Source organism: Mus caroli, chromosome 18 (assembly GCF_900094665.2).
Source record: "Mus caroli chromosome 18, CAROLI_EIJ_v1.1, whole genome shotgun sequence".
Taxonomy (NCBI): domain Eukaryota; kingdom Metazoa; phylum Chordata; class Mammalia; order Rodentia; family Muridae; genus Mus; species Mus caroli.
In genome coordinates, this window is record NC_034587.1 from 43,847,650 (window position 1) to 43,872,153 (window position 24,504).

Here is a 24,504-nt window from a genome sequence, read left to right on the forward strand (position 1 = left end):
AAGAAGAAGAAGAAGAAGAAGAAGAAGAAGAAGAAGAAGAAGAAGAAAGGAAGAAGGAAGAAAGAATAGGAGGAGGAGGAGGGAAGAGGAGGAAGAGGAAGAAGACAGAACCCCCTAGCTTCTGGTCCTTTCTAATTGGAGGGCAAACAATGACTTGTATTCAGTTTGTGATCAGGTGTAATTCAGACAACTTTGGAATTGAGTTTACTCCTAATGATAATCAACCCACCTGTAACATAAAAATGCCATCAATATTGAGTGTGACTTGCCAGGCTGGAATATGTAGGGAGCACGGGTGACTTGTCATCAAGCTGCTCACTGATAATGTATGACAACAGGTGTGAGTTCAAGTAGCAGTGCAGAGTGTCATATTTGCCACAAGTGCCATTGTGTGACCTGCCCAGAATGATTCAGTGGGTAGCGGAATGACCAGGCTACTGTGAAACCACAGGCTTCCTTAAGCCTCCACAAACAAGGCTATAATAAAATGAGGGAAACACGAAGAACAAACAGGCTGGATGCTAATTATAGCTTTGTCAGTAAAGTTTGGACACTCACAATGGGCTGTCTGTGAGATGGTTCACTCTTATTTTTTTCATGAGAGGTCTCAGAATGTCCTTACTACTTGTATGTCCCTCCTAAAGCTGTAAATTTTTTTATGTAAACAAAGAAGCTCTTTTGCCATGGAGGAGAGATTTGCAGAGGTAAGGAGTGGATGAGACAGGCACTCTCGGGATGGTTGTGTTGGTTTACCTTTATTTATCTAGGAATGGTGCCTGAAGCAAGAGTCAACACGTGGCAGATGGTAAGGACCTCGGTTGAAAGGGAAGTTCACCATTCACTATTGTCCTCTACAGCCAGGTCTCCAGGTCACTGAGTCTTGGCAAATAAAATAACAAGAGCGAGGAGAAAGCTGTTTGCTGAAACCCATGCTCTTCAGACACTCGGGCAGGATGTGACTAAGGTGAAGCTGACATCATGGGGTTTGGTCCCTAAGCTTTCTGCCATAAATCTCCAGTGACCACAGCAGTATGCTCTTCTTTGTATTTTTCCACGGAAGTAGGAGAAGCCACAGTAGGGCTGTGGCCAATCTATCTGTAACTGAAGGACATAATGTTCAGCTGGCACGTACCCATATGGTTTACCCCCAGAGGTGTCCAAAATAGAACTGTACGTTTTCAATTAGAAAGAAGAGGAAACATTTGAGAAAAGAAAAAACAAAGACATTCTTCAGACCGGCTCACCCTTTGGTGATGGATGAAAGCAACAGATTATTCTCAAAGAAGCCATCCTGGCTTTCCAAGGACTAACATTCCATGTTTATGTTTGTCTCTGCTTTGCTTATAAGAGGTTTATGATGCAATGTGACAAAAATCATTTTGAGGTTGAAAGTTACAGAGATCATTTTTTAATTTAGGTCTTACGAGAACCCTAAGATGTAGCGGGAAGCGGAGTCTGTGTGTGTGTGTGTGTGTGTGTGTGTGTGTATACTTGCTTCCGTTGATCTAAGACCAAAAAAAAAATGAATAATTTTCCCCCAAAAATGTATTTCAGAGCCCTGGTAGCGACTCAAATGGAGCCAACATTTGCCAGGCATGTTTTCCCTTGTTTTGATGAGCCAGCTCTAAAGGCAACTTTTAATATTACAGTTATCCATCATCCTGGGTATGCGGCTCTTTCCAATATGCCCCAGCTGGGTAAGTAATGCTTCCTGTCATTGTATAGACATGAAAGCGTTAGCCTCCATGTCAGCTTCTCTAGACAGTGTGTCAGTAGCCTTCATCGATTGTAACCGTGGAGACAAGTATTGACCCTTCCACTTAGAGACGATCAATCCCTCTTCTTAATGTATGGGAATCTGGGGACATGATACCATCTCTACATACTGTTAGTGTGCCTGCCCGTTAATTAGTGCTCCTACTATGGGTCCTTATTGATAAGGGGTTAGTGTCCTTGGTCTGAACTGAAACATAGATGAGTTTTATTTACCATGGGTGACTTTCTTATATTGACTGTATTGGTTTCTAACTTTTAAAGATCCAAAGATAGTATATAAAAACCTAGCTCTCTGTAACTCTCACACTCAATTAACACTGGACTTTCAGTGTTTATGCGACTTTAATGAATAAAGGCCTGGAAGGGGTTGCTGGACTGGAGCTGAGCCACTGTAAACTGTCTCAATCTTGCTGTTGCTATATACAATCCTTCAGCTATATACTACCATGTAACACGTCAGCCAGCTAGCCCTCACCAACGTCTGAGTTTATGATTTCAGCTGTAGGTTCCTGGACACTGCTGACCCCTCTGAAACATGACAAGGGTGGAATTGCAGTTTCTGATTCACTTTAGACTCAGACAGCTATAGATTAAATTCCCTGAGAAGTGTTCTCCACTAGAAAATAGAAGTAGGTGGGAAAGACATTGTAGATTGGGGACCACAGTTACAATGTTCATGGGCTGGACATTCGGTTAAGCCCTCAACACTGGGAATGCTGATTCCAGCCTAAGATCCCATCCTTGTGTCTGTCAAATGTACTCTTTATTTTAAAATTATTATAATAATTCTATACATTTATGGGGTAAAGTGTAGTGATATGGTTCAACTGTGTAGTAGGTAATGATAATACTGGAGTAGTTATCATTACAAAAGAAACTACTTGGAAATAGTTCTGGGGACTTGGGAGATGCACAGTGAGTAAATACTTGCCGTGCAAGCACAAGGATCTGTTTGATCTCCAGCACGCATGTAAAAAGCCTGGCATGGAGGAATACAACTGTCACCTCATTGTGGGGGAGGCAGAGATAGGGCGTTCCCCGGGGGCTTGCTGAACTGGGGAACTCCAGGTTTAGTGAAAGTCCCTGTCTCAAAAGACAAGATGGAACACAACTGAGCAAGATGCTCAGTTCTGGCCTCTGAAAATATGTGTGTACCCCCCCCCACACACACACACACTCAACATGTCCATATACAAATGCTTGTGAATAGCATTAGTATTTTTCATATTTTTGTGCCATAGTGTGATTATTTCAGTGCAATTAACATTTCTATCTCTCTATTGCTAACTTCGTGTTTGGATCCCAGGATGACGAGGGTTCACAGTAACCCGATGGAGTGTTGATGGCTTAGAGAGAGAAAAGTCAATCTAGACTACAGGGAATGACTAGGAAGAAATGGCTTGTGGACAACTGTTTTGATAAATTATTTCTAGGTTGCATATCATCTAGGTTTGCAGTGATTTGGACTAAAATATCCCCCCAGGTCAGTCTGAAAGAATCGATGTGAATGGAAGCAGATGGACTGTCACTACCTTCCATCCCACACCCCGCATGCCAACGTACCTTGTTGCCCTTGTTGTGTGTGACTTAGACCACATCAGCAGAACTGAGAGAGGCAAGGAGGTGAGTAGGGAAGACCCTGCAGATAAGGAACAAGATGCTGGCTGCATGTTGTTTGCCTAGTGTACCTCATAACTATAACCTACTGTCATGTCCCTCTTCCTCCGGCCAAGTTCTATGGAAATGTGGCTTTGCAGAATGTGATGTAACAAGGTGGGTATTGTAGCATAGGTTTATAATCCGAGCACCTGAGAGACAAAGGGTTATGAATTTGAGGACAACCTTGGTTACACAGTGAGATTCTGTTTTCTCCTTTTTCGCTAAATTAAAAAAAAAAGTGTGTGTGTGTGTGTGTGCACGCGCGTGTGCATGTGCACTTGTAAGGGTAAGACATACTTTTTCTTATGTAACTGTTTCTATGAAAAAACTGCACCTTAAGCCCAGTCTTCAAGGCAGATTCTAAGTACCCACTTCCTGTTCCTGCTTTCTTAGACAGCAGGGTTGAACAGAGTGGCTGAACTAACCCTGGGAGAGATATGTTCTATGCTGGACCAGATTTGAAATGTTTAGTGACCAGGATGAGCCTGAGATTAACCAATAAGAGCAGACACTAGCCCTAGCCAGGTGCAACTGTTGTCACTGGAGTGGCATGTGCCAGTTCACTGTCATTCCTACTCAGGAGCTAGGCCCTGTGGGTGTCCCACAGCTCTGGGTGTAGAATACTTCCGCAGAGTCGTGTAAAGTGAGGTGAGCAGGCTTCGTCCTGAAGTTCTTAGTTCCCATTGTATTCTCATGACAGTGTAGTATCATGGTTGTCATGACAGTGTTTTCCATATTTGCTTACTCCCTCCTATGGACAATATAGCAGTAACTAAGGTCAATGCCTTACGCCTAGTTCTTTCTGATTTTCTTGGCTTCGTTGAGTGAGAAAGGTCAAGCTGTGCAGCTAACTAAGCATCCCTTGGGCTGGCCTGAGATCTTCCAGGCACATACCATTGACATATGGAGACAAGACAGCTGGTAGTGAGCCAAACTCATCTTGGAAGGAGAATAAGCCAAAGCACTACTCCAGTACTCCTAGCCTAATGAATCACAAATACAGAACTGGATGCAAACAACAGCTTATCATCAACCCGAGCTGCTGGCTCCTAGCCCCTGTTTCTCTAGCTGAATAATTACTAGGAGATCCTTGACACTCACTGATGTACACACTTGCCCAATACCAAATCATAGCATATATCAGTGTATCTGTGTAGGCGTGATCTAGAAGCATGCTTTGAGCCTGGCAAGAAGAAGCAAACTTCTCATTTCTCACAGCTAATGAGAGACCCAGGGTGGTCCCTCACACCCACACCAAATAGCCTGTAATCCTCTTCTCAATCAGCAATTCTTGGGAAATGATACAAATCAGTTTATTCCCAAATGTAGAGAATGCTATTATAAATAATGCCAGTTGCCATAGAGACAAAAAGGAACAAGAGAAAGTAATGCTCTTGGCCAGAAAACAAGGTTTGGGGTTGAGTTTATCAGTGGAATGCTGTGCTTGGCCATGACTGAACACTACAAAGTGAGTCAATCTACTGTGTGTTCTGTGAGGTAAACAAAATGCAAGCCTGGAATAGTGTCCAGCTTATCCCCAAATTACCCACTCACTAAGAGAGCATAAACAGAGGATACACTAGGGAAATGGCTAACTTGGTAGACTTGGGCAACATGGGTATGTGCAAAACATTACTGTCTGATCTCTAGAACTCCCATGTCCAACAAGGGCTATCTGAACACGAATACCAAATGGCTGAGAAGCACCTAAAAAATGTTCAACATCCTTAGTCATCAGGAAAATGCAAATCAAAACAACCCTGAGATTCCATTTCACACCAGTCAGAATGGCTAAAATGAAAAACTCAGGTGACAGCAGATGCTGTTGAGGATGTGGAGAAAGAGGAACACTCCTCCATTACTGGTGGGATTGCAAGCTGGTACAACCACTCTGGAAATCAGTTTGGCGGTTCCTCAAAAATTGGACCCAGCAATACCTGGGCATATACCCAGAAGATGCTCCAACATGTAATAAGGATACATGCTCCATTACATTCATAGCAGCCTTATTTATAATAGCCAGAAGCTGGAAAGAATCCACATTTCTTTCAACTGAGGAATGGATATAGAAAATGTGGTACATTTACACAGTGGAATACTACGCAGCTGTTAAAAACAAAGAATTTATGAAATTCTTAGACAAATGGATGGATCTGGAGGATACCATCCTGAGTGAGATAGCCCAATCACAAAAGAACATACATGATATGCACTCACTGATAAGTGGCTATTAGCCCAGAAGCTCAGAATGCCGAAGATTCAATTTGCAAAACACATGAAACTCAAGAAGAAGGAAGACCAAAGTGTGGATAATTTGATCCTCCTTAGAATGGGGAACAAAATACCCACGGAAGGAGTTACAGAGACAAAGTGTGGAGCAGAGACTGAATGAATGACCATCCAGAGACTGCCCCACCTGGGGATCCATCCCATATACAACCACCTACCCCAGACACTACTGTGGATGCCAACAAAATTTTGCTAACAGGATCCTGATATAGCTGTCTCCTGAGAGGCTCTGCTAGTGCCTGGCAAATACAGAAGTGGATGTTCACTTCCATTGGACTGAGCACGGGGTCCCCAATGAAGGAGCTAGAGAAAGGACCCAAGGAGCTGAAGGGGTCTGAAGCCCCACGGGAGGAACAACAATATGAACTAACTGGTACCCCCAGAGCTCCTGGGACTAAACCACCAATCAAAGAAAACACATGGTGGGACTCATGGGTCTAGCTGCATATGTAGCAGAGGATGGCCTTGTTGGTCATCAATGGGAAGAGAGGTCCTTTGTCCTGTGAAGGCTCTATGCCCCAGTGTAGGGAGGGGAATGCCAGGGCCAGGAATTGGGAGTGGGTGGGTTGGTGAGCAGGGGGAGGGGTTAGGGGTTTTTTGGAGGGGAAACCAGGAAAGGGGATAACATTTGAAGTGTAAATAAAGAAAATATAATAATAATAATAATAATAATAATAATAATAATAAAAACAGGTGGGTAGATGCGATTTTCAGAAACTTTACTGCTACATCTAAAATGGTCCTAATTGGTCTGTGTTTCTTGCTCCCTCCTAGGGGATACAACCCCACTCCCAATCCAATATGAAATTTCCATCATTTGTCTCTCTTTGGACATGCAAAGTGATCATTTGTGGGAGGGGATTCATAAACTGGAAGTTTTATGAACATGGAAGAAATCATTGGTGATGCTATTATTTCACAAAACACAGATTGCATTGTACTCCCTCCCCCCTGTCGAGAGGCTTTCCAAGTCTAGCGGGCTTCCCAACTTTGGCCTCAGAAGCTGTAAATCTAGTGAAAAGGCAGATCCAAGGCCAGAAGCCATTTTTCTTTTCCTACTAAATGAGGCCTCTGTAGCACAGAGGAGGAAGAAATCAGCGAGGGAATCCAGGCTAGTGCCTCAGAAACAGGTGGCTGCATTTTGTGAACAAGAAACATTCCCCAACTCCCACGTAACTCAAGACAAACAGAATAATGAGATGGATCTGTTCCTGGAAAGCATGTGCCTGCATTGTGCTCTATTATTATTACTATGATTATGATTATTTTCTTAGTCCTTTTGGATAAGGGTCTGCAGAGAGGACTTTTTTAAGTTAAAAGACCTCACATAAGGATACACTTTGTCATTCCCATACCTCTAACTTTCATCCTCAGGACTTTCATTTTCATGCGTCTTCCTTGAAATCAGCACTGACAATTCTTAATTCTATTAAACTTTGCTTACAGAGAAAATGTTAGAGCACACGGTGCTTCTGATTCCTCATAGCACAGTCAGGAAAGCCACACGGTTACATTCTCCAGTGCCAGACGACAGCCAATTCGCATGGAAAGGACTGGAAGTGGCAGAGGTGCCTTTCCCCAGCAAACTTGGGAATGTCATTGCAAAAGAGTGTCGACTATAACGCACTTGCTTCTACAGGTTCAAAATTATAAGACTTTTATGGGCTTTTTAAATGAGGGGACTCAGTCTGATTACATTCTTGAAAATGAGATGGGTCAAGTAATACTTGAATTACTAAGCCATTTAAAAATTCCAAGGTTTAAAGTTGGTCATACAGAACGCCATCACTCTTAACACTATTATTCTGTTTTGAATCATTGGAATGTTTTTAAATGGGAAGGATTCAAGATATTCTTTTACATGGAATGCACAAGGATTATTCTGCAATTACAGAGCCACACATCTTTAAAGATTATTTTCATTACTTTTTATTACTTAATATTTTTATACAATATATTTTGATTATAATCTTTCTCCACTCCCATTTAAAAAAATATTTCTCGGTCAGCGCCACAATCTTGTGGGAATGAAACCAACCCTTGGCTGGGAGTAGCCTCTATGGAGGTCTCTGGCCAGTACTGCTTCCACCTGTCCTCAAACATGGGGAATATCTTTGAAAACCTCTTCAGTGGCCGATTTGGCAAAATAGAAGTGCGCATTCTCACGGTGGGCCTGGATACCGCAGGGAAGACAATTCTATACAAACTGAAGCTAGGTATTATAGTGACCATAATTTCTACCGTTGGTTTCAACATGGCGACAGTTGAGAACAAGAATATCAGCTTCTTTGTGTGGGATGCGGGCAGCCAGGACAAGATCCGCTGCTTCTTCCAGAATACTCTGGCTTGATCTTCATGATGGATGGTGTGTGGGAGTGAGGCCGGTGATGATCCCACGAGGATGCTAGCTGAAGATGGGCTCCAGGATGCCGTTGAGTTTGCCACCAAGCAGGAGCTCCCAATGCGACGAACGCAGCCTAAATCACAGACTCTACGCCACAGGAACTGGAGCCACCTGTGCCACCAGAGGGGACTGGCTGACCAATCAGCTCCGGAACCGGAAGTGAACCAGGCCCCTCCTCTCTCCCACTTCCTCTTCTCTGTCCTCCCCTTTCCTCGAACTTGCGACTCTGTGGTCCTGAGTGCCAGAAGCTGTCCTCCACGGGTTGGTCACAATGAGCATTGCACCGTAGTGTACATGAATAGGCGCAGCCTGCAGCCAGGTTTTCATTTAAAGTAAATAGTTTCTATTTTCACCGAGGCAGTTTCTGGTACTCCTATGTAATATTGCTTTTTTTTTTTTTTTTTTTTTTNTATGAATTCCAGGTGCCAGGAATCATTTTCACAAAGGCTATGCAGATCCTATTACTTTCCATAATGTCTCTAAAGTCTGATAGAATCTGAGTCCCTCTGGGGTCATTTGGGACAATCAGACCCACCCAGGACCAGCTGAAATGAAGCATCAAAGACACTAAGGCCAGTGACAGATATGTGTCTTCGGGGGCCACCTGATAGAGAGTTTTAAACTGACTTTGGTCATTCATGTTAGAATCAAAATGTCCAAAAGTGAGCTGTACAAAACAAAATTGAAAACAAGAGAAAGAATATTGGCATCGAACACAGTCTCAATCCTGAATCAACAGAAGCCAAGATGAAGATGACTTTGTCATATTTTGAAAAGCCAACTCATCACAGAGTTTTCAACAAAAAGCACTGACAGTTCTCTATTTTAAATAACATAGCTAGACCTATTCACCTCTCCTTCCATTCTATTTCAGGTAATGGAAATGTGGATCAGTCATCAAGTACCTTCATACTTTACTTTGGTTCTTTTTTATTTTTTTTTTTTTTTTTTTTTTTTTTAACTGTAAAAACAGATTCAACTCATTGTCAGTACTGAGAAGGGATTTGGGTTGTAGAGGCACCTGACTTCCGGGGGTCATTGTTTGTAGACTGGTGTCCATTTGGTGGTTGGTTTTTAACCCAAACTCAGTGCATTTAAAAAAAAAAATAGTTAAAAAAAAATACAGGACAAGAACACTTGAACACACAGAATGGAGACGATGCCTAGTGCAGGTTTTGCAGATACGGCCTGAATGCTAGGCCTTCAGATCATCTGTTTCTCTGTCGGTGCAGGAGAGAAGGTGACGAACAAAGCACCATCTGCTGCATGGACACAGCAGAGCCCTGTGATTCGCCTGGCTTTAGGTCACCTGTGTTCCGTAGCATTGTGCCTGTACTTTGTGCTTACGTGGTCAGGGAACAGGTGGGCAGGACCCAGCCTGTACTTGGTGTGTGGCTGTGAAGGATGCCAGTTTGCATAACCGCCTTATTCTTGGATGTGCTGAGAGGAGGCCTGGGTCCCTCGCATGTAAGCTGGGAGGGTCGGTCCAGTCCAAAGCCAGGTTCTGGAGCACCCCCATCTCCGTGTGTGAAATAGCTTCCTTCCTCAGCCTGCAAGGGTCCGAGTTGCCATCGAAAGACAACCTCTACTATTTTCTTTTGTATTTTGAAACACTGAAGAAGTTGGAGCTGTTAAGTTTATCTTGGGGGAAATCTCAGAACTGGCTTATTTGGAGTTGTGGAGCCGCTACCTTTTTTAATACCTAATTAGTAATCAGCTATATTTGTTTTCTGTTTTCATCTTGACAAGGACTGTAGTTGCAGCTATTAGAATAAAGTCTCTTAACTACTTAAAAACATTTCTCAGTCGTTCATGTCCCGTCATTTGAGAACTTTCAAATTCTATGCCCCATTTAAAAATTGAGTTATTTGTTTTCTTGATGTTCGGTCTTCTAAGTTCTTTGTATATTTTAGATACGAGCCCTGTGTCAGATGTATAATTGGCAAATATTTTTCCTATTCTGTAGGCTGCTGCTTTGCTCAAAAAGAATGATTGTGCTCTTTTCTATACATAGACTTTTAAGTTTCATGAAGTTCCATTTATTAATTGTTGGTCTTAATATCTACGTCATCAGTGTCCTGTTTAGAAATCTCTTCTTGTATCAATAAGTTCAAGCCTATTACTTGGTTTTTTTTCCCTCCAATGGGATTGATGGTCTTATGTTGCTATTCTTGATCCATTTGAAACTGAGTTTTGTGCAGGGTGGTGGATAGGGGCCTATTTCCTTTCTTCTACACACAGCTTCCAGTTTGACCAGCCAATTAATAGATTTCCAAAGTAAAAGTTAATGTTACATATTTCTGGAGGGGGTGGGTCAGTTAATACTTTACCTTCTGGGATTTTCTCAGCACGTTTATGAGTTTAATAAACAAGTTCTGTCTTGGCTGCTTTTCTTTTACTGTGACAAAAAAAAACATCGTAACTAGTAGGAGAACCGGTGGGTGTTCACATCTTCATCCGTAAGCAGGAGGCAAAGACAGAATACTGGGAATGTTGCCAGTCTGTTGAAACATCAAATCCCATCCCATAGTGACACACCTCAATAAGGCACACGTCCTAATCCTTCCCAAACAGTTCTACCAACTGGGGAGCGGATATTCAAATATATGAGACTGTGGGGGCGGGGGTCATTCTCCAACCACCACAGGCACGTAGCTTCTTCTGAAGCTGTGAGGCTTCAGCTGAGCAGTAGCGAGTTGGCATGAACAGGATGACACTTTTCAAAAGCCCAATATTGCTCTATGTAATTATCGCTTGTTTAACTTAGATACGTGTCTGGGCCCGGAAAGACGACATTGCAAATGGATATTTAGACTTTGCTGCAAACATCACAGGCCCCATCTTCTCATTTCTGGAGGATCTGTTTAATATCAGTTATCGGCTTCCAAAAACAGGTGATGCATTTAAAGAACCTCAATGTATGATATTCTGTCTTGCAGGCCCCAAGTTGAGATCACATGATATACCGATGAGCCTTTGAGGGTGTTTTGGAGCCATTTAGCTTTTATTTTGGAGTTAGCCTCATGACCATTCACCATGGTGTTTGATACCTTTCAAAACACAAAGATCCGTTTGTGTTTTCTCTATCTGGAGCTATGTATCTTGTGGGTCAAGACCATTTGCATGTCAGCTCCCTCATGGGCATCCGTGGCTCCTTCTCTAGACTGGGCTAAAACTCTCTTATATAAAGATTTTCTCTGTGGTGGCTCTGCAGTGCTGGGCTCTGAATGTTTTCAGCTAGTGAGCTTGCATGACTTATCCCAGTGTCCTCTAGTGAGATTTTAGGTCTTGTTTAGCTGTGACTCACTGACCTAGTACTTGTTGTTCCATCCGTAGATTTCCTCATAAAAATTGGGATCATATGTGAATATAATATGATCCTTGAGGACTTATGTAAATACTTTATCTCTCGTAGATCTAGATGGTATGTCTGCAAAGGCCCTGTGGCTGCTCAACTCAGAAATTCGTTTAATGCAGTTTTTCTTCTCTTTACATAGTGTGTGTCATGTAAATTTGTTTTGTTCTTCAACATGTTTCTGAAATCTTGGGTACACCATGCTCTGCCTATACAGGCAGATGGCAGAAGAAGGTGGGGAGAAAATGTTTGGGCTGTGATGCTCCAGAGTCTCTGCTGCTTGAGCATTCTAGTTTAGGGGGAGTAAAGAGCGAAGGGCTGAGAAGCAGCCTAAGCCAGGTCAGAGACTCCAGTTTGCCTGTCACATAAGGAGCTGGAGACAGCAGCCTTACAAACCAAGTTCCCAGCTCTCCCATGCTATAGGTGCTTACAGTAGCTAGTTTTTTCCCCGTATTGGAAAAGAGAGAGAGAGAGAGAGAGAGAGAGAGAGAGAGACCCATCACCACCACCACCTTTTATGCTCATTAGGTGAGGAGTCCAGAGTCACCCTTGTTCCTGCATGGTGTCCTGTCCATTCAAGGATCTGCTTTCGTCTTCCCCCCCGCCCCCAGCTACTTACTGCTTCCCACTCCTACTTTCCCCTGATATAAACCACCAGCATCCTCACCAGACCAGTCTTTGTGTGGGATCACCCTCTAATATGTCCTCCTCCTTTGTGAAGCCAAAATCCTTTCAGAGAAATAGCTGGTTTTGTTAGCGCCCTCTTTAAAACCACCCTGAGGCTTCCTGTCACCATGAGGATGTAGTCTGAATGCTGACCATGTCTTTACAATGATGTACCAACCTATTCCAGGAGGTGGGCAGTTCCCAGCTATGATTGCTGCCTAGCACAGTCTCGGTACTCCCCTCTATCCTCCGGGCTCTTCACACCATGTGTCTTGGGATGTCTTTAACTTAACTGGATGATTCTGCCTTTCCTATTTGTCAACTCAGACAAAAATGGAGGTCGATAGGAGGATTGATGAATAATAGTGAGAGTAGAGATAACGTCACACAATAGAATACTATACAGCAATGAAAATGAAGCACCATTTCTGAAGTTTAAAACACAAATGTGACTTAATATGATGAAACAGAATAGAATAGATAATCTACTAAAAAAAAGGGAATAGTAAACACAAAATGTTATGGGAAACAGGGCATAAAGTTGAAAGCCTTCTCAGCCAGTTCTAAAAGGTTGAGTGTTAGACCCAAGGTTATTTTGAAACAATTAGTGAACCGTTTGTATAAAACAGTGCAGGACCTTGTGGGAATCAATGAGGATGATTTGTTTCTCAAAGCCCCAATGACTTTGCTTAATTAAATGGTATCCATTTGAAGTTTAAAAATGTTTTTAAAATAGTCATGAGAAGAGGGCTAGCAGGGTGGTTCAGTGGATAAACGTCTTGCTGCTTAGCCTGACAACCCAAGTTCAGCCTCTAGGATCCACAGAGTAGGAGAGAACTGACTCACATGGGCTGTCCTCTGATCTTCACACACACACACACACACACACACACACACACACACAGAGAGAGAGAGGGAGGGAGAGAGAGAGAGAGAGAGAGGCACACGCAGAGAGATACAGACACGTGCACACATGCAAACACACACACATATGTGTAAAGATATGATTTTAAGAAAATTTCAAATTAGCCATTAGTATCTGTAAGAAATGGTTTCTTACAGCTCTCAGGGCTAGACTCCAGGGGTTGATAGAATCCATCTTTTGAGAAGAGGGTTTCCCGAGATAGTAAGCAGGGTCAGTTAGCAGAGGAAGTCTTGGGTCAACAAAAGGAATCGAAGGGATGTATGGGTTTGCGGTGGGGTGAGAGTGGGGAGCAGTTTAGATGGATGGGCAATGTCACCTGAGGCTACTAAGTCTGATGTGTGTTCTGAGGCACAAGTCCCATGGAGCTGGGGAGGAACCAGGGCACAGTGGTGGGAAAACCCTTCATGGATGGAGCTTCTTTTGTCTTCTTGTTGACTTTTGAGAACCTTCTAGATCTTGAGCCTGAGTCTGTCATCAGAAGTATTTGATCTTTATGTGATTTTCATAGAGTCGTAATAGCCTATTTTATGGTTTCTATCTTCAGTGTTAGGTTTTGAAAAGACCATTTTCTCTTTGCTCGGGTTACACATTTTTCTCTTTATTTTTCAGTCACCTTATGACTTTACTTGGACACGATTTATACCTAAAACAACGTTGTACTGGACAAGATGATTTAATTTTTTTCCCTACTTAAACCCACTTAGATATAGTTGCCTTGCCTATTTTTGCCAGCGGCGCAATGGAGAACTGGGGCCTGTTGATATTTGATGAATCGTCCTTGCTCCTGGAACCAGAGGATGAGCTGACAGAGAAAAGAGCTATGATCTTGAGCATTATCGCCCATGAGGTTGGGCACCAGGTGTGTGGTGGGATATTCTGATCCACGGGGAGGCATTTTCCAGCTGTTTTTCTCAAAGCAGCAAAACCCAGAAATGCCAGCCACACTCCAGATTTGGACGGGTAGGAGAGCCATCTCATACGATGTATAACTATGCATAAAACAAGGAAGGGTCTGTGCGGTGTCAGTCCAGCTGAGTCCCAGCCTTTGAGGTATCGAGAACCTGTTTAATTTTATTCTGGGAAGACACTCGATGGATGTAGCCAATGTGTTAGTGAGGAGCATATGAGGGCTTCAGCTGCATCCCCAAAAGCTGTAGCCAGGACCACATTATCATCACTGTGTGCTTCCTCTTGTAAACGTCTGGGCAATTGACTTGATGGAGAGTCTCACACCTACATTTTAGTCTCTGTTCCATGAACACAAATGTGCCAAGCAAGAAATAACCTGAAGTTAGATAGTGCTATTTTCTTTAATTTGTGTAACTCCACAAGTTTTAGAAAGAACAAAATAACATCCCAGTTATACATTCCACCTACTCCCATGAGTTTGAATCAGTTGTTCCAAGTGTCACTTCTTATTGTTACCTAAGTGACATTTTTAAAAACACAAGGTTCTAACAACTGCTCTAAGAATTTAGTTAGCTATCAGGACATTTATTTATTGGTTTGGGGAATTGTATTTTTCTTTCCAGAGACATCTATATGTTTTCTTGCCCAGTTTATCTCGAATAGAAAGTAACGCAGCTACAACTCATTACAGGGCATACCCTTATGTGAGTGATTTATATGTGGCATGTCTGAAATCACAATCTAAAACAGAGCATCTACTTACAGTGAAGTCATGGTTAGAGTATAAGGGGCATAAATAGCAGGGGTGAGAGCCTAGCTTCACTTCTGTTTCACTGAACTAAACACAGCTCGTGGGCAAGGCCAACAGTTTATATGTTCAGCTCGCCAGCCTTGTGCTTAAATGTCAGTTTTAAAGCAAACACAGCTTCCAGTTACCAGAGGTGAGGCAGTCATTTCTGAGAAATGAATAGCTAATCGTGTAAAAACAGCAAGGCTATGCTGGGGAGTCCTCTATTTTCAAGTTTTGTTACTGATGGCAAACAATGTGTACATCTTTTTGGCATCGTGCCTCCTTAATGTGTATTTGCAATAAAGATAACTTAAATTTCAGAAATATCTTCTTCTCTCTCACATCTCCAAAAGTGGTTTGGAAACCTGGTGACCATGAGCTGGTGGAACAATATCTGGCTCAATGAAGGCTTTGCATCTTATTTTGAACTTGAACTAACTAACTACTTCTATCCTAAAGTTCCCATGGTAAGTAATTTAAACATTTTCCCTTAATTATAAAAATAATGCATAGTTATTCTTGAAAAATATTTTTTTTTTATAAAACACAGACAAATCTAACAACTACTAAATTACTAAAACTCTCATTCCAAGGTGAGTCAGGCTGCCTTTTCTGTTTTTTTTTTTTTTTTTTCTTACAAGCTTCTTACTATTTTTGTTTAAGTGAGATTTATACCAAAAATGCTTTTGGCTTAAAATGTTGGTATTTATTTTATTTATTTATGTATTATTGTGAGTGACAGGCTGCATATACCAAAGTATGCATTCAGAGGACAGGGAGTGGGAGTCCAGTCTCTCCTTCCATCATGTGGGTGTCATTAGCCTGTGAGCAAGTGTCATTTACCTGCTAAACCATCTCAACAGCTGGGTAGGGAGATTTCTAATGTTGGTGTGCCAGGTGGCTGGTGTGCCAGGTGACTGGTGTGCCAGGTGGCTGGTGTGTCAGGTAGCTGGTGTGCCAGGTGGCTGGTGTATCAGGTGGCTGGTGTGGCAGATGGCTAATGTGGCAGGTGGCTGGTGTGGCAGGTGACTGTTATGGCAGGTGGCATGTGGCTGGTGTGGTAGGTGGCATGTGGCTGGTGTGGCAGGTGGCATGTGGCTGGTGTGGCAGGTGGTTGGTGTGACAGGTGGCTAGTGTATGGCTGGTGGAAGGTGGCTGGTGTGGCAGGTGGCAGGTGGTTGGTGTGATGTGGCTGGTATGGCAGGTGGAAGGTGGTTGGTGTGGCAGGTAGCTGGTGTGGCAGATGGCAGGTGGTTGGTGTGGCAGGTGGCAGGTGGCTGATGTGGCAGGTGGAAGATGGTTGGTGTGGCAGGTGGCTGGTGTGGCAGATGGCTGGTGTGCCAGGTGGAAGGTGGTTGGTGTGGCAGGTGGCTGGTAAGGCAGGTGGCATGTGGCTGGTGTGGCAGGTGGCAGGTGGCTGGTGTGGCATGTGGGTTAGAAGGTAAAGGAACTTGCTGTGTGAGCCTGACAACCTGATTATGATTTCCAGAAGCCACCACATAAAGGTGGAGGAAAGACCCATCTTTGCACTCCCACCGAACAGGATATGTTGCCAGCTGCCTTAGCTCCTGTTGCTGGGACGTCTCAGCTATGATGAAATACACTCTGGAACCATACACCAAAACAAACACATTCTTCCTTACCTTGCTTTTGGCAGTATAGTTTTTCACCGTAACAAGACTAATAGCTATAAGTATAAACCGAATTAATGGCATTGCTAATCAGAGCTTAAGCTAGGAGTAGGTTGGAGTTGATCAGAACGTTAACAGGTGGAAGTAGAACAGAATTCAAATGTTTACCTGATGTTGATGTAGTGTGTGACAGAAACAGTCAAACTGGAATTCCAAGTAGTCAGGATTTTAGGCTCCGTGTGGCTGGCCACTCACCAGAGTGCAGAAGACTAGTCAGTGCAATGTCTCGCCTAATCTCTGCTGGTTTTTTTCCCCTCATCCCAGATTTCTCCTTGGCTCTAAATCAGTTTTCTTTCTAGCTTTACATCAGAAAGAAATCATTCTTGCCATGTGCCCGAGGGGAAGCCCATGTCTTGGACAGTCCTGTAGTTCTCAGTACAGTGCAGGAAACCGCTATCTCGGAAAAACCTCTGTCTTGGAACATATGAGCTGCAGACACTTGTATCTAGTCTGTAGATTTCTTTCCAGTTGTGAGCTATTATGTCCACATCCTTGTCAACTTATAAAGCTAGTGTGAATTTTTTTTGTGAATATGCATGGAAAAATACCAATCAATTTTAAGAAGCCACTGATTCACCTGACAATACAATCTAGTGGACTGGCTCTATGTAGAGATGACACTGGGAATCATGAGAAATACGTGCCTCTTAGGGGTCACACTCTTCTGTAATTAACTTCTTAAAATTTAAAAGAACAGATAGAGACCAGGAAGGAAGATGGCGTACAGTTTTGTTACTCAAGGGATTCTTATGTTTGAGGAATATTGTAGTTCAGACATTTTCCGTTATCATTTCCCTGTTTCAATGTGAGTTTTACAGGCTATCTCAGGAATGCTGGGTTTTGTATTTCTGTAACCCTGGAAGTTAATCTGGCTCAATCTTTTCCTTTGTAGAATATGATCTTTTTTTTTACCGTTTTACATGGAATCCTCGGAGAAGACCATGCCCTGGAGTCTAGAGCTGTGTCCACTGCAGTGGAAAATTTCACAGAAACAAGTGAAATAAACAGACTCTTTGACTTATATACTTACAAGAAGGTACAAGCACATTCTTGTCTTTTGTTCTCATTTAGAGAGTTGTTGTAGAATGGATTCCACGAACTATAAAGTGCTACATGCTTAAAACTATGGATTAAAGTAACTTGAATTTTATTGACTAATAGATGTCAGAAAATGCCTTAAAGTCAGATTTCACTTAGCAAATATTAATGCGGTCATATTAGATATTGGGTCCTTTACCAACTCAGCCATCTTACCAGATCCAAACTCCTGTTTTATTCTTACATTCAATATCATAATTTAAAAGTTTTTGTGCACCCCAACTCTTTACATAGAGGACATTTGGTCACTCTTTACTTATTGCTTAGTGATAGTCTACTGTTTTATTAACATACCTGGGGCTAATTTGAACAGGAAATTCAAGGACAAATTGCAATCAGAAGCCTAGCATGCGACAGCGTTTTTAAAAACAGAGTGTGTCGGTGTGTAAATACTGAATTTCGTTCAGCTCACAACAGCTTTGTGTATCCTAGGGAGCATGCATGGCCTGGATGCTTGCTAGTTTCCTGAGCCCACACTTGTTTATCAACGCACTTAAGGTGAGTTGCTGAGAGAATTACCAGCGTAGCATCAGACACACATCACACATCGCATTGATGTCGCTTTAACCTCAATTCCTGTTTTCACAGTCTTATTTGGAGACATTTTCTTATTCAAATGCTGAGCAAGATGATCTGTGGAGACATATTCAAATGGTAATTGTCCCTCTTTCAGACACTTTCTTGCTGAGCAAGACTGTATCTGTCTGATACAGTCCAAGATCAGGAGGCTGTACATGAATGACTGAATCACAGCAACAGGACTTTTCCCTATTTAAAAAACGCCCTTAGGTATGAATGGTTTCTTTAGTCTTCATTGTACTTCTGTGCCCTAAGTAGAGGATGGCTATTATGTCCATAAATATCTGCTTAGTGAATAAATAGATGACTAAATAAAGAACCACTCATATTATCAGTGCGCTGTGTTTGTTGTTCTGTATCTATGTAGTCAACCAAATCCCAGATTAGAAATAGAAAATGATCTGTTCGTACTAAACATATATGGTCTTTTCTAGGGCCATTGTTCCCCAAACAATACAATGTAATAAATATATGTTCTCATACCACTTGCACTGTAATATGTATGACGAGTCATCTATAGATGATTTGTGACTCCTGTACATGGCTTACATAGTACCTACTGATCTATTTTATATAAGGGCATCAGCATCTGTGGATTCCTTAGGTGTGCTAGAAAAAGCATCCCCTTTCAGATACCAGAGGAAAGCCCTGTAGAGATAAAAAGTCCTGGATATCAAACGCTGGGGGTTAGTATATACAGCAGGGAGATGCTGAATAATTCTTATCTTTGGGGGAGACAGCTGCTTCATGAGGTTTTGCTGATAAACCACGTCTGTTTTGTGATGAATTTTTTTAACCAGGCCATAGGTGAGCAGAATGCAATTCATTTGCCAGCAACAGTAAAAAGCATAATGGACAGCTGGACACACCGGGGTGGCTTTCCTATCATCACAGTAAATGTGTCTACTGGCGTCGTTAAGCAAGAGCCGTTTTATCTTGATAAGGTTGAAAATCAGACCCTTCTAAGCCACAAGTAGGTCATCTCACTCCTCTGTTGTCACCGGACTTGGGGTTGAGCAATGTGGGGTGGAAAGCAGTCAGCAGTGAGGGTGTCCATCACTTGCTGGACACATGCCCTCCTCCTGGGTGAATCCCTGAAGGCATGGTCCTGCGTGTGAGGCACATGCCTGCAACTAGGGACCAACACGTGCCCCTGTCTTGGGACTTAGTGCCATCTGAGTGACCAGAGCATTGGAATTCTCTGTGTTCCTGGTTGTCTGTCAGACATAATGGATTACTCAAGATTCTGGACGAGAGGCAAGAAGATGACGTCACAGTGGCACAAGCTCCCAAGGATGGAGCTGTGCATATGCGTGCATGTGGTGTGGTGCACATGCGTGTTTGAATACTTACAGCCATACCTGCAGTTTTAATACGATGGCCTTTGGGTCTGTTTCAAATACTAACTTGCACAAAAGTCAAGCTGTATGTGGGTCTTATTGAAGTTCTCTGGGCTCTCTTGTCTGTAACACAGACTGGGGAAATGTAAAACTGCAACCATGAGTGGTTGTACCACTGCCGGCCACCTTCTCCTCCCTCCCTCCTCTGTTTCCCTCCCTCATTTGTTAACATGCAACCTTTTAAGGGAATTTTGACTCTGACCTCTCACTGTGGCAGATATCAACATGAATAGTGATTTTCAAACACTACCAAAAAATTCCAAGGGGCTGGCAAGATGGCCCAGTGAGTTTGCCCCCAAGCTTGATAACATGAGTTTGATTCCTGAAATCCATGTTAAAGTTTGAAAGAAGGAAGAACTAACTCTACAAAGTTGTCCTCTGACCATGCCGCTGGTATACTGCTTCTCACATTCTACACACACACACACACACACACACACACACACACCAAACAATAACAACAGTAAATCAAACAGTCCTACTTTTTCCTCAAACCCACCGGGAAAAGAAACCCAAGGCTCCATTGCATTCTGAGACTTTGAGAAGTGAGCAATCTTATGTATGCAGATGAGTGCTGACTTTTTGTTTGTTTGTTTGTTTGTTCGTTCGTTTGTTTCGAGACAGGGTTTCTCTATGTTGCACTGGCTGTCCTGGAACTCACTTTGTAGACCAGGCTGGTCTTGAACTCAGAAATCTGCCTGCCTCTGCCTCCCAAGTGCTGGGATTAAAGGTATGTGCCACCACCGCCCGGCAAGTACTGACTTATAGCTAAAGGAGAGATGCCAGATGTGAGAACTAGAAGATGATTGAAAACAATTGCCTGAACTGTGTGTCCGTTTGTTGTTGTTAAGATTTTATCTACATATTTTATGTATCTGAGAACACTGTTGCTCTCTTCAGACACACCAGAAGAGGGCATCAGATCCCATTACAGATGGTTGTGAGCCACCATGTGATAGCTGGGAATTGAACTCAGGACCTCTGGAAGAGCAGTCAGTGCTCTTAACCACTGAGCCATGTCTTCAGCCCCTGTGTGTCCTTTCTAAAGACTGATGTAGTCCTTACAGTCAGCTGATCCATCCAGTTCATGTTCACCCGTGTGGGAGGGAAAGGTAGACAGATGGCCAGTAAGTACAAATGTGGCTGATGCCTGTTTCTGGCAGAGAGAAACTTTGAGGTCAAGAAGTATTTTAAAATGTTGGCAAGCTTTTTCTTTTTTTAATCACCCCTCACCTCTCTGGGCATGGACAGATTTGGGTCTGCCTGAAGCAGTTGAGTGACCCAGAGTGAGGCCAGGTGGCTGTAATTTAGTAAAATGGGTTCTTTATCGCTTCAGTCAGAAGGCAGTCTCAGCAGCTGTCTATGCTCTAAGATGTCAGTCCGTGAGATACAGCAAGAGGAAGGGGTGAGAGTAAAGAGTCAGTGCAAGGTGGGCTAGCAGAAACCGCAGCGAGTAACCGCAACAGCACAGCCCCGAGTGCCCACTGGGATTAACTAACCATAGACTTGGAGGGCTGCTACTTCAGCATGTCTTTAATTTGGGTTGAGTGTGTACTCTTGTGTGTGGAAAGAGCTAATTCTTTTCTATTCTTCCAAAACAGTAGTACATGGATTGTCCCTATTTTTTGGATGAAAAATGGAATCCCACAACCTTTAGTCTGGCTAGATAAAAGCAACAGTAAGTAAATATACATATTTTTATTTACAAGTGAACATATTAAATACATATATATCTTCATATGTATGTATAAAAACAGAGATAGGCATTTTGTTAGAACGTTGGGTTTTTGGAAACCTGGTGTTGAATAGAGAGCTTTAATGATGCACGTCAGATTAAACGTCATTATTCATAAAAATTTAGTTATTTGGCAGACCAATATATACTTAAGAGCTATCTTAATTTTTATTTTATTGGCTTAATGTTTAGAAGTGTGAGCATATTATATATAAAAAAAATATATACTGGAATCTTTTTAAGAACCTTTCTGTTTGTTTGTTTGTTTTGTGGTAGTGATGTTCCCTGGGATGAAACTTTCAGATTCTGACAGTGACTGGGTGATTTTAAACTTCAATGTGACTGGATATTACAGAGTTAATTATGATGAGTTAGGCTGGAAGAAGTTAAGTCGGCAACTTGAAAAGGATCCTAAGGTATGGGCTGGGTTTGGTGTTTTGATCAAGTGTCAGCTGTCATCATTTGGAGGATGTGCTTTCTGATGGAGAGCCATCATCCCATTAGCCTCTTCTCTACCACTCATGACAGACGCTTTTACTCTCATTCATAGGAAGGGCTGATTTTGGTTGCATGTGTATCTCTGAACATACTTTTTGATTTCCAAAAATAAGTTTACCTTTTGAAATGAGAATCGGAATACGTGCCTAAGTTACTTTCATGTTCGGTTCCGTGTTTCACATTGCAATGTAAGTATTTGTTGAATTCATCATGCGTGTAAGAAACGGTAGGGAAAGATGTACCCGAAGTTTCTAAGCTCACACAGAATAGGTACATGCTATGTGATAAAAATTATTGATCTTTTTATTCCTAAAATAAATTCTTCTCACTCAGAGGGATGGATTTAGTTTATACAACATCAAGAGTCCACTGTCACTTTCCACTATAGGTTTTTAAGAACCTATAAATGACAGTGAAATCTGTGCACAGTGGGATGTTGACCAGGTGGTCAAGCCAGTCAGACTTTAGCTGATTGACATCATCAGATCCATGAGTAGAGAGGAATGCTTGCTTAGGAGTCTACACGACTCGATGAAGAATCTTGGGCAGTTCCCTTGGTTGGAGTAAATCTGTCCTGAGTTTCTCTGTTGGAGACACAGTAGCCTGCCCAGCTGAGGAGAATATACACCACACTGGCCCAGAGTTTGAGCTGTGGATCAGGAGACTTCAGCTTACAGTTTTGTTCCTCATTTGCCTAAAGTGTGATTGCAGACTGGCATTTGACCACTATTTCAATTTCCTCATCAATAGAATGGTTGTGATACACTAGTCTTACCTTGAGGTTGGAGGCTAACCTTAAAGTGCCCCTGTGAAGACAGGGTAAGATGTCTTATGTTTAATGGGGGACAGACACAGGCACTCAAAATATGTTCAGTAACTTAAGAAAATGTTATTGAGATTTTTAATAAATCAATAAAAGCTGCTTACAATATTTCCTTCTAAAAGCCCTTTCGGACTAACTAAATTCTTAGTAGCTTCCAAAGGTTCTGCATCCCATAGAGGTATGAGTTATACTATTATGACAATCACTCCCTGACATCATTGTAGGCTGATTTATTGAAATACCTAACTAATCTACTTTTGCAGCACAATTGGTGAGAAAATGAAACAAACTGTGTGTGATTCAAATGTATCACACATTTGTGATATGTATGTAGAAAATGTCAGCATTCTAACTGCCACAATGAAAGGAGACTATGATGAGCTAAGGAAGAATTAGAATTGGGAAGAGAACTTCCTTTGGAACAAATACATGGAGATGCTGGAGCTGTTGGAGGGAAAACAAGAGGCTTTGGGTGCCTTGGAGGGCCCAAGCTGAGATCAAAGTTTGTAAGCTGTCAGTGTTGAGATGATCAGACAGAGAGGGGCCTGTAGACTTAGCCTGGCAACTGGCTTTTGCCGCTCCAGGAATATGGGGTCACATTAGTGAAATCTTGAGAGTGCAGATTCCATTTAAAATAATATTAGTTAAGTATTTATATGAACAATAAATATTACAAAAATAGTGCTAAATAACATTTATTTTTTTCTCTGCTATGCCAAAATTTTCCTGAAAATTCGTAAGACATCATAATAGCACTCAGGATATCCGTTCTCTTGGAGAAGCTTTGAACCTGAGTTGCAAACTTTTGTTTTTGTAACACAACGTTTTAGGGGAGTATCTTGGTAACTGTTTGCCATGTATAAGCATTATAGTTGATACCAGAAGGATCTCTTATCGAAAGCACATATATAATAACACATTTTGGTTCTTGGTAGCCACTATTTCTTTACTAATGAGACAATTTCTTAGGAATGGATTCTTCGGCTAGGATGGTCTTGAAGTTGCTCTATTGAAAATATCTTCCTCTTTTCTTGAGCGCATTTGGGTTTCTTTCTGCAGGCCATTCCTGTCATTAACAGGCTGCAGCTGGTGAGCGACGCGTTCGCCTTGACTAAGTAAGTGTCTTTTCTACTCTCACTGTTCAAGGGGATGTCTTGAGAGCTTTATAAAAGTCACAGCCCCGTGACTATGAAATTGGTTCTTCACTATGCAGAGGCCTTAACTGATTAAGATTAGGATCAAAAGTGGAGAGTGGTTGTTCAAACCTATAACTCAGCTCTTGGGAGTCTGATGCAGGAGGATTGCTATGAGACAGCAAGATACAAGCAATAAAAAACAAGATTAAGGACAAATTTTATGCTCTTAGAGAAATTTTATAGCATAAATTGTTGTTGGATATAAATAAACTAAAAATAGAGATTTTGAAGTTACTCAAAGGTGAGGGCCGATGGCTATAGTGGTAAAGATATGTGGGTTACATTTTGATACACTGCAGAATTATAAATGTTATATGTATGTACAGGATTAGTATAAACCATGCCACTAAAACTAGAAATATTATTACATGTTCAGGATTTAAGTTTTCAGGTTATAAAATTAAAGAATATATTTATATACATATACACACATACATGTATACACATACACACACACATATAGTTACCTAGTGTGCCTTCTTTTATGCCTGTCATATGTGTTGAGTATTCGTCATTTCTTTCCTGATTGTCTCCTCTGACACCTGTTGCTCAATGCTTGGCTGAAACACCTCTCTAGAGTTACTATGGCTTGGATACGCTGGCCATATCCTCCAAGAAGTATATCCTTTTAGCTTCTTGACCCTTTTTCCACAGACACTTGCTTTTCTGGCTTTACTTTTTCCTGTCACTGTGAGCATTCTTTTTTTTTTT

At 42.0% G+C, this 24,504-nt stretch overlaps 1 protein-coding gene across 1 annotated transcript in view; it reads left to right on the forward strand.

Annotated features, from left to right (window-relative positions):
• Lvrn (laeverin) overlaps nt 1-24,504 on the forward strand; it is a 55,843-nt gene that overhangs the window by 13,603 nt on the left and 17,736 nt on the right. The window contains exons 2-13 of the mRNA XM_021150951.2: nt 1,555-1,697; nt 3,260-3,399; nt 10,896-11,022; nt 13,779-13,933; nt 15,127-15,240; nt 17,357-17,500; nt 17,995-18,060; nt 18,151-18,216; nt 18,942-19,114; nt 21,143-21,219; nt 21,553-21,692; nt 23,657-23,712. Coding sequence (XP_021006610.1) covers nt 1,555-1,697; nt 3,260-3,399; nt 10,896-11,022; nt 13,779-13,933; nt 15,127-15,240; nt 17,357-17,500; nt 17,995-18,060; nt 18,151-18,216; nt 18,942-19,114; nt 21,143-21,219; nt 21,553-21,692; nt 23,657-23,712 — 1,401 coding nt within the window. The remainder of the gene's footprint in view (nt 1-1,554; nt 1,698-3,259; nt 3,400-10,895; nt 11,023-13,778; nt 13,934-15,126; nt 15,241-17,356; nt 17,501-17,994; nt 18,061-18,150; nt 18,217-18,941; nt 19,115-21,142; nt 21,220-21,552; nt 21,693-23,656; nt 23,713-24,504) is intronic.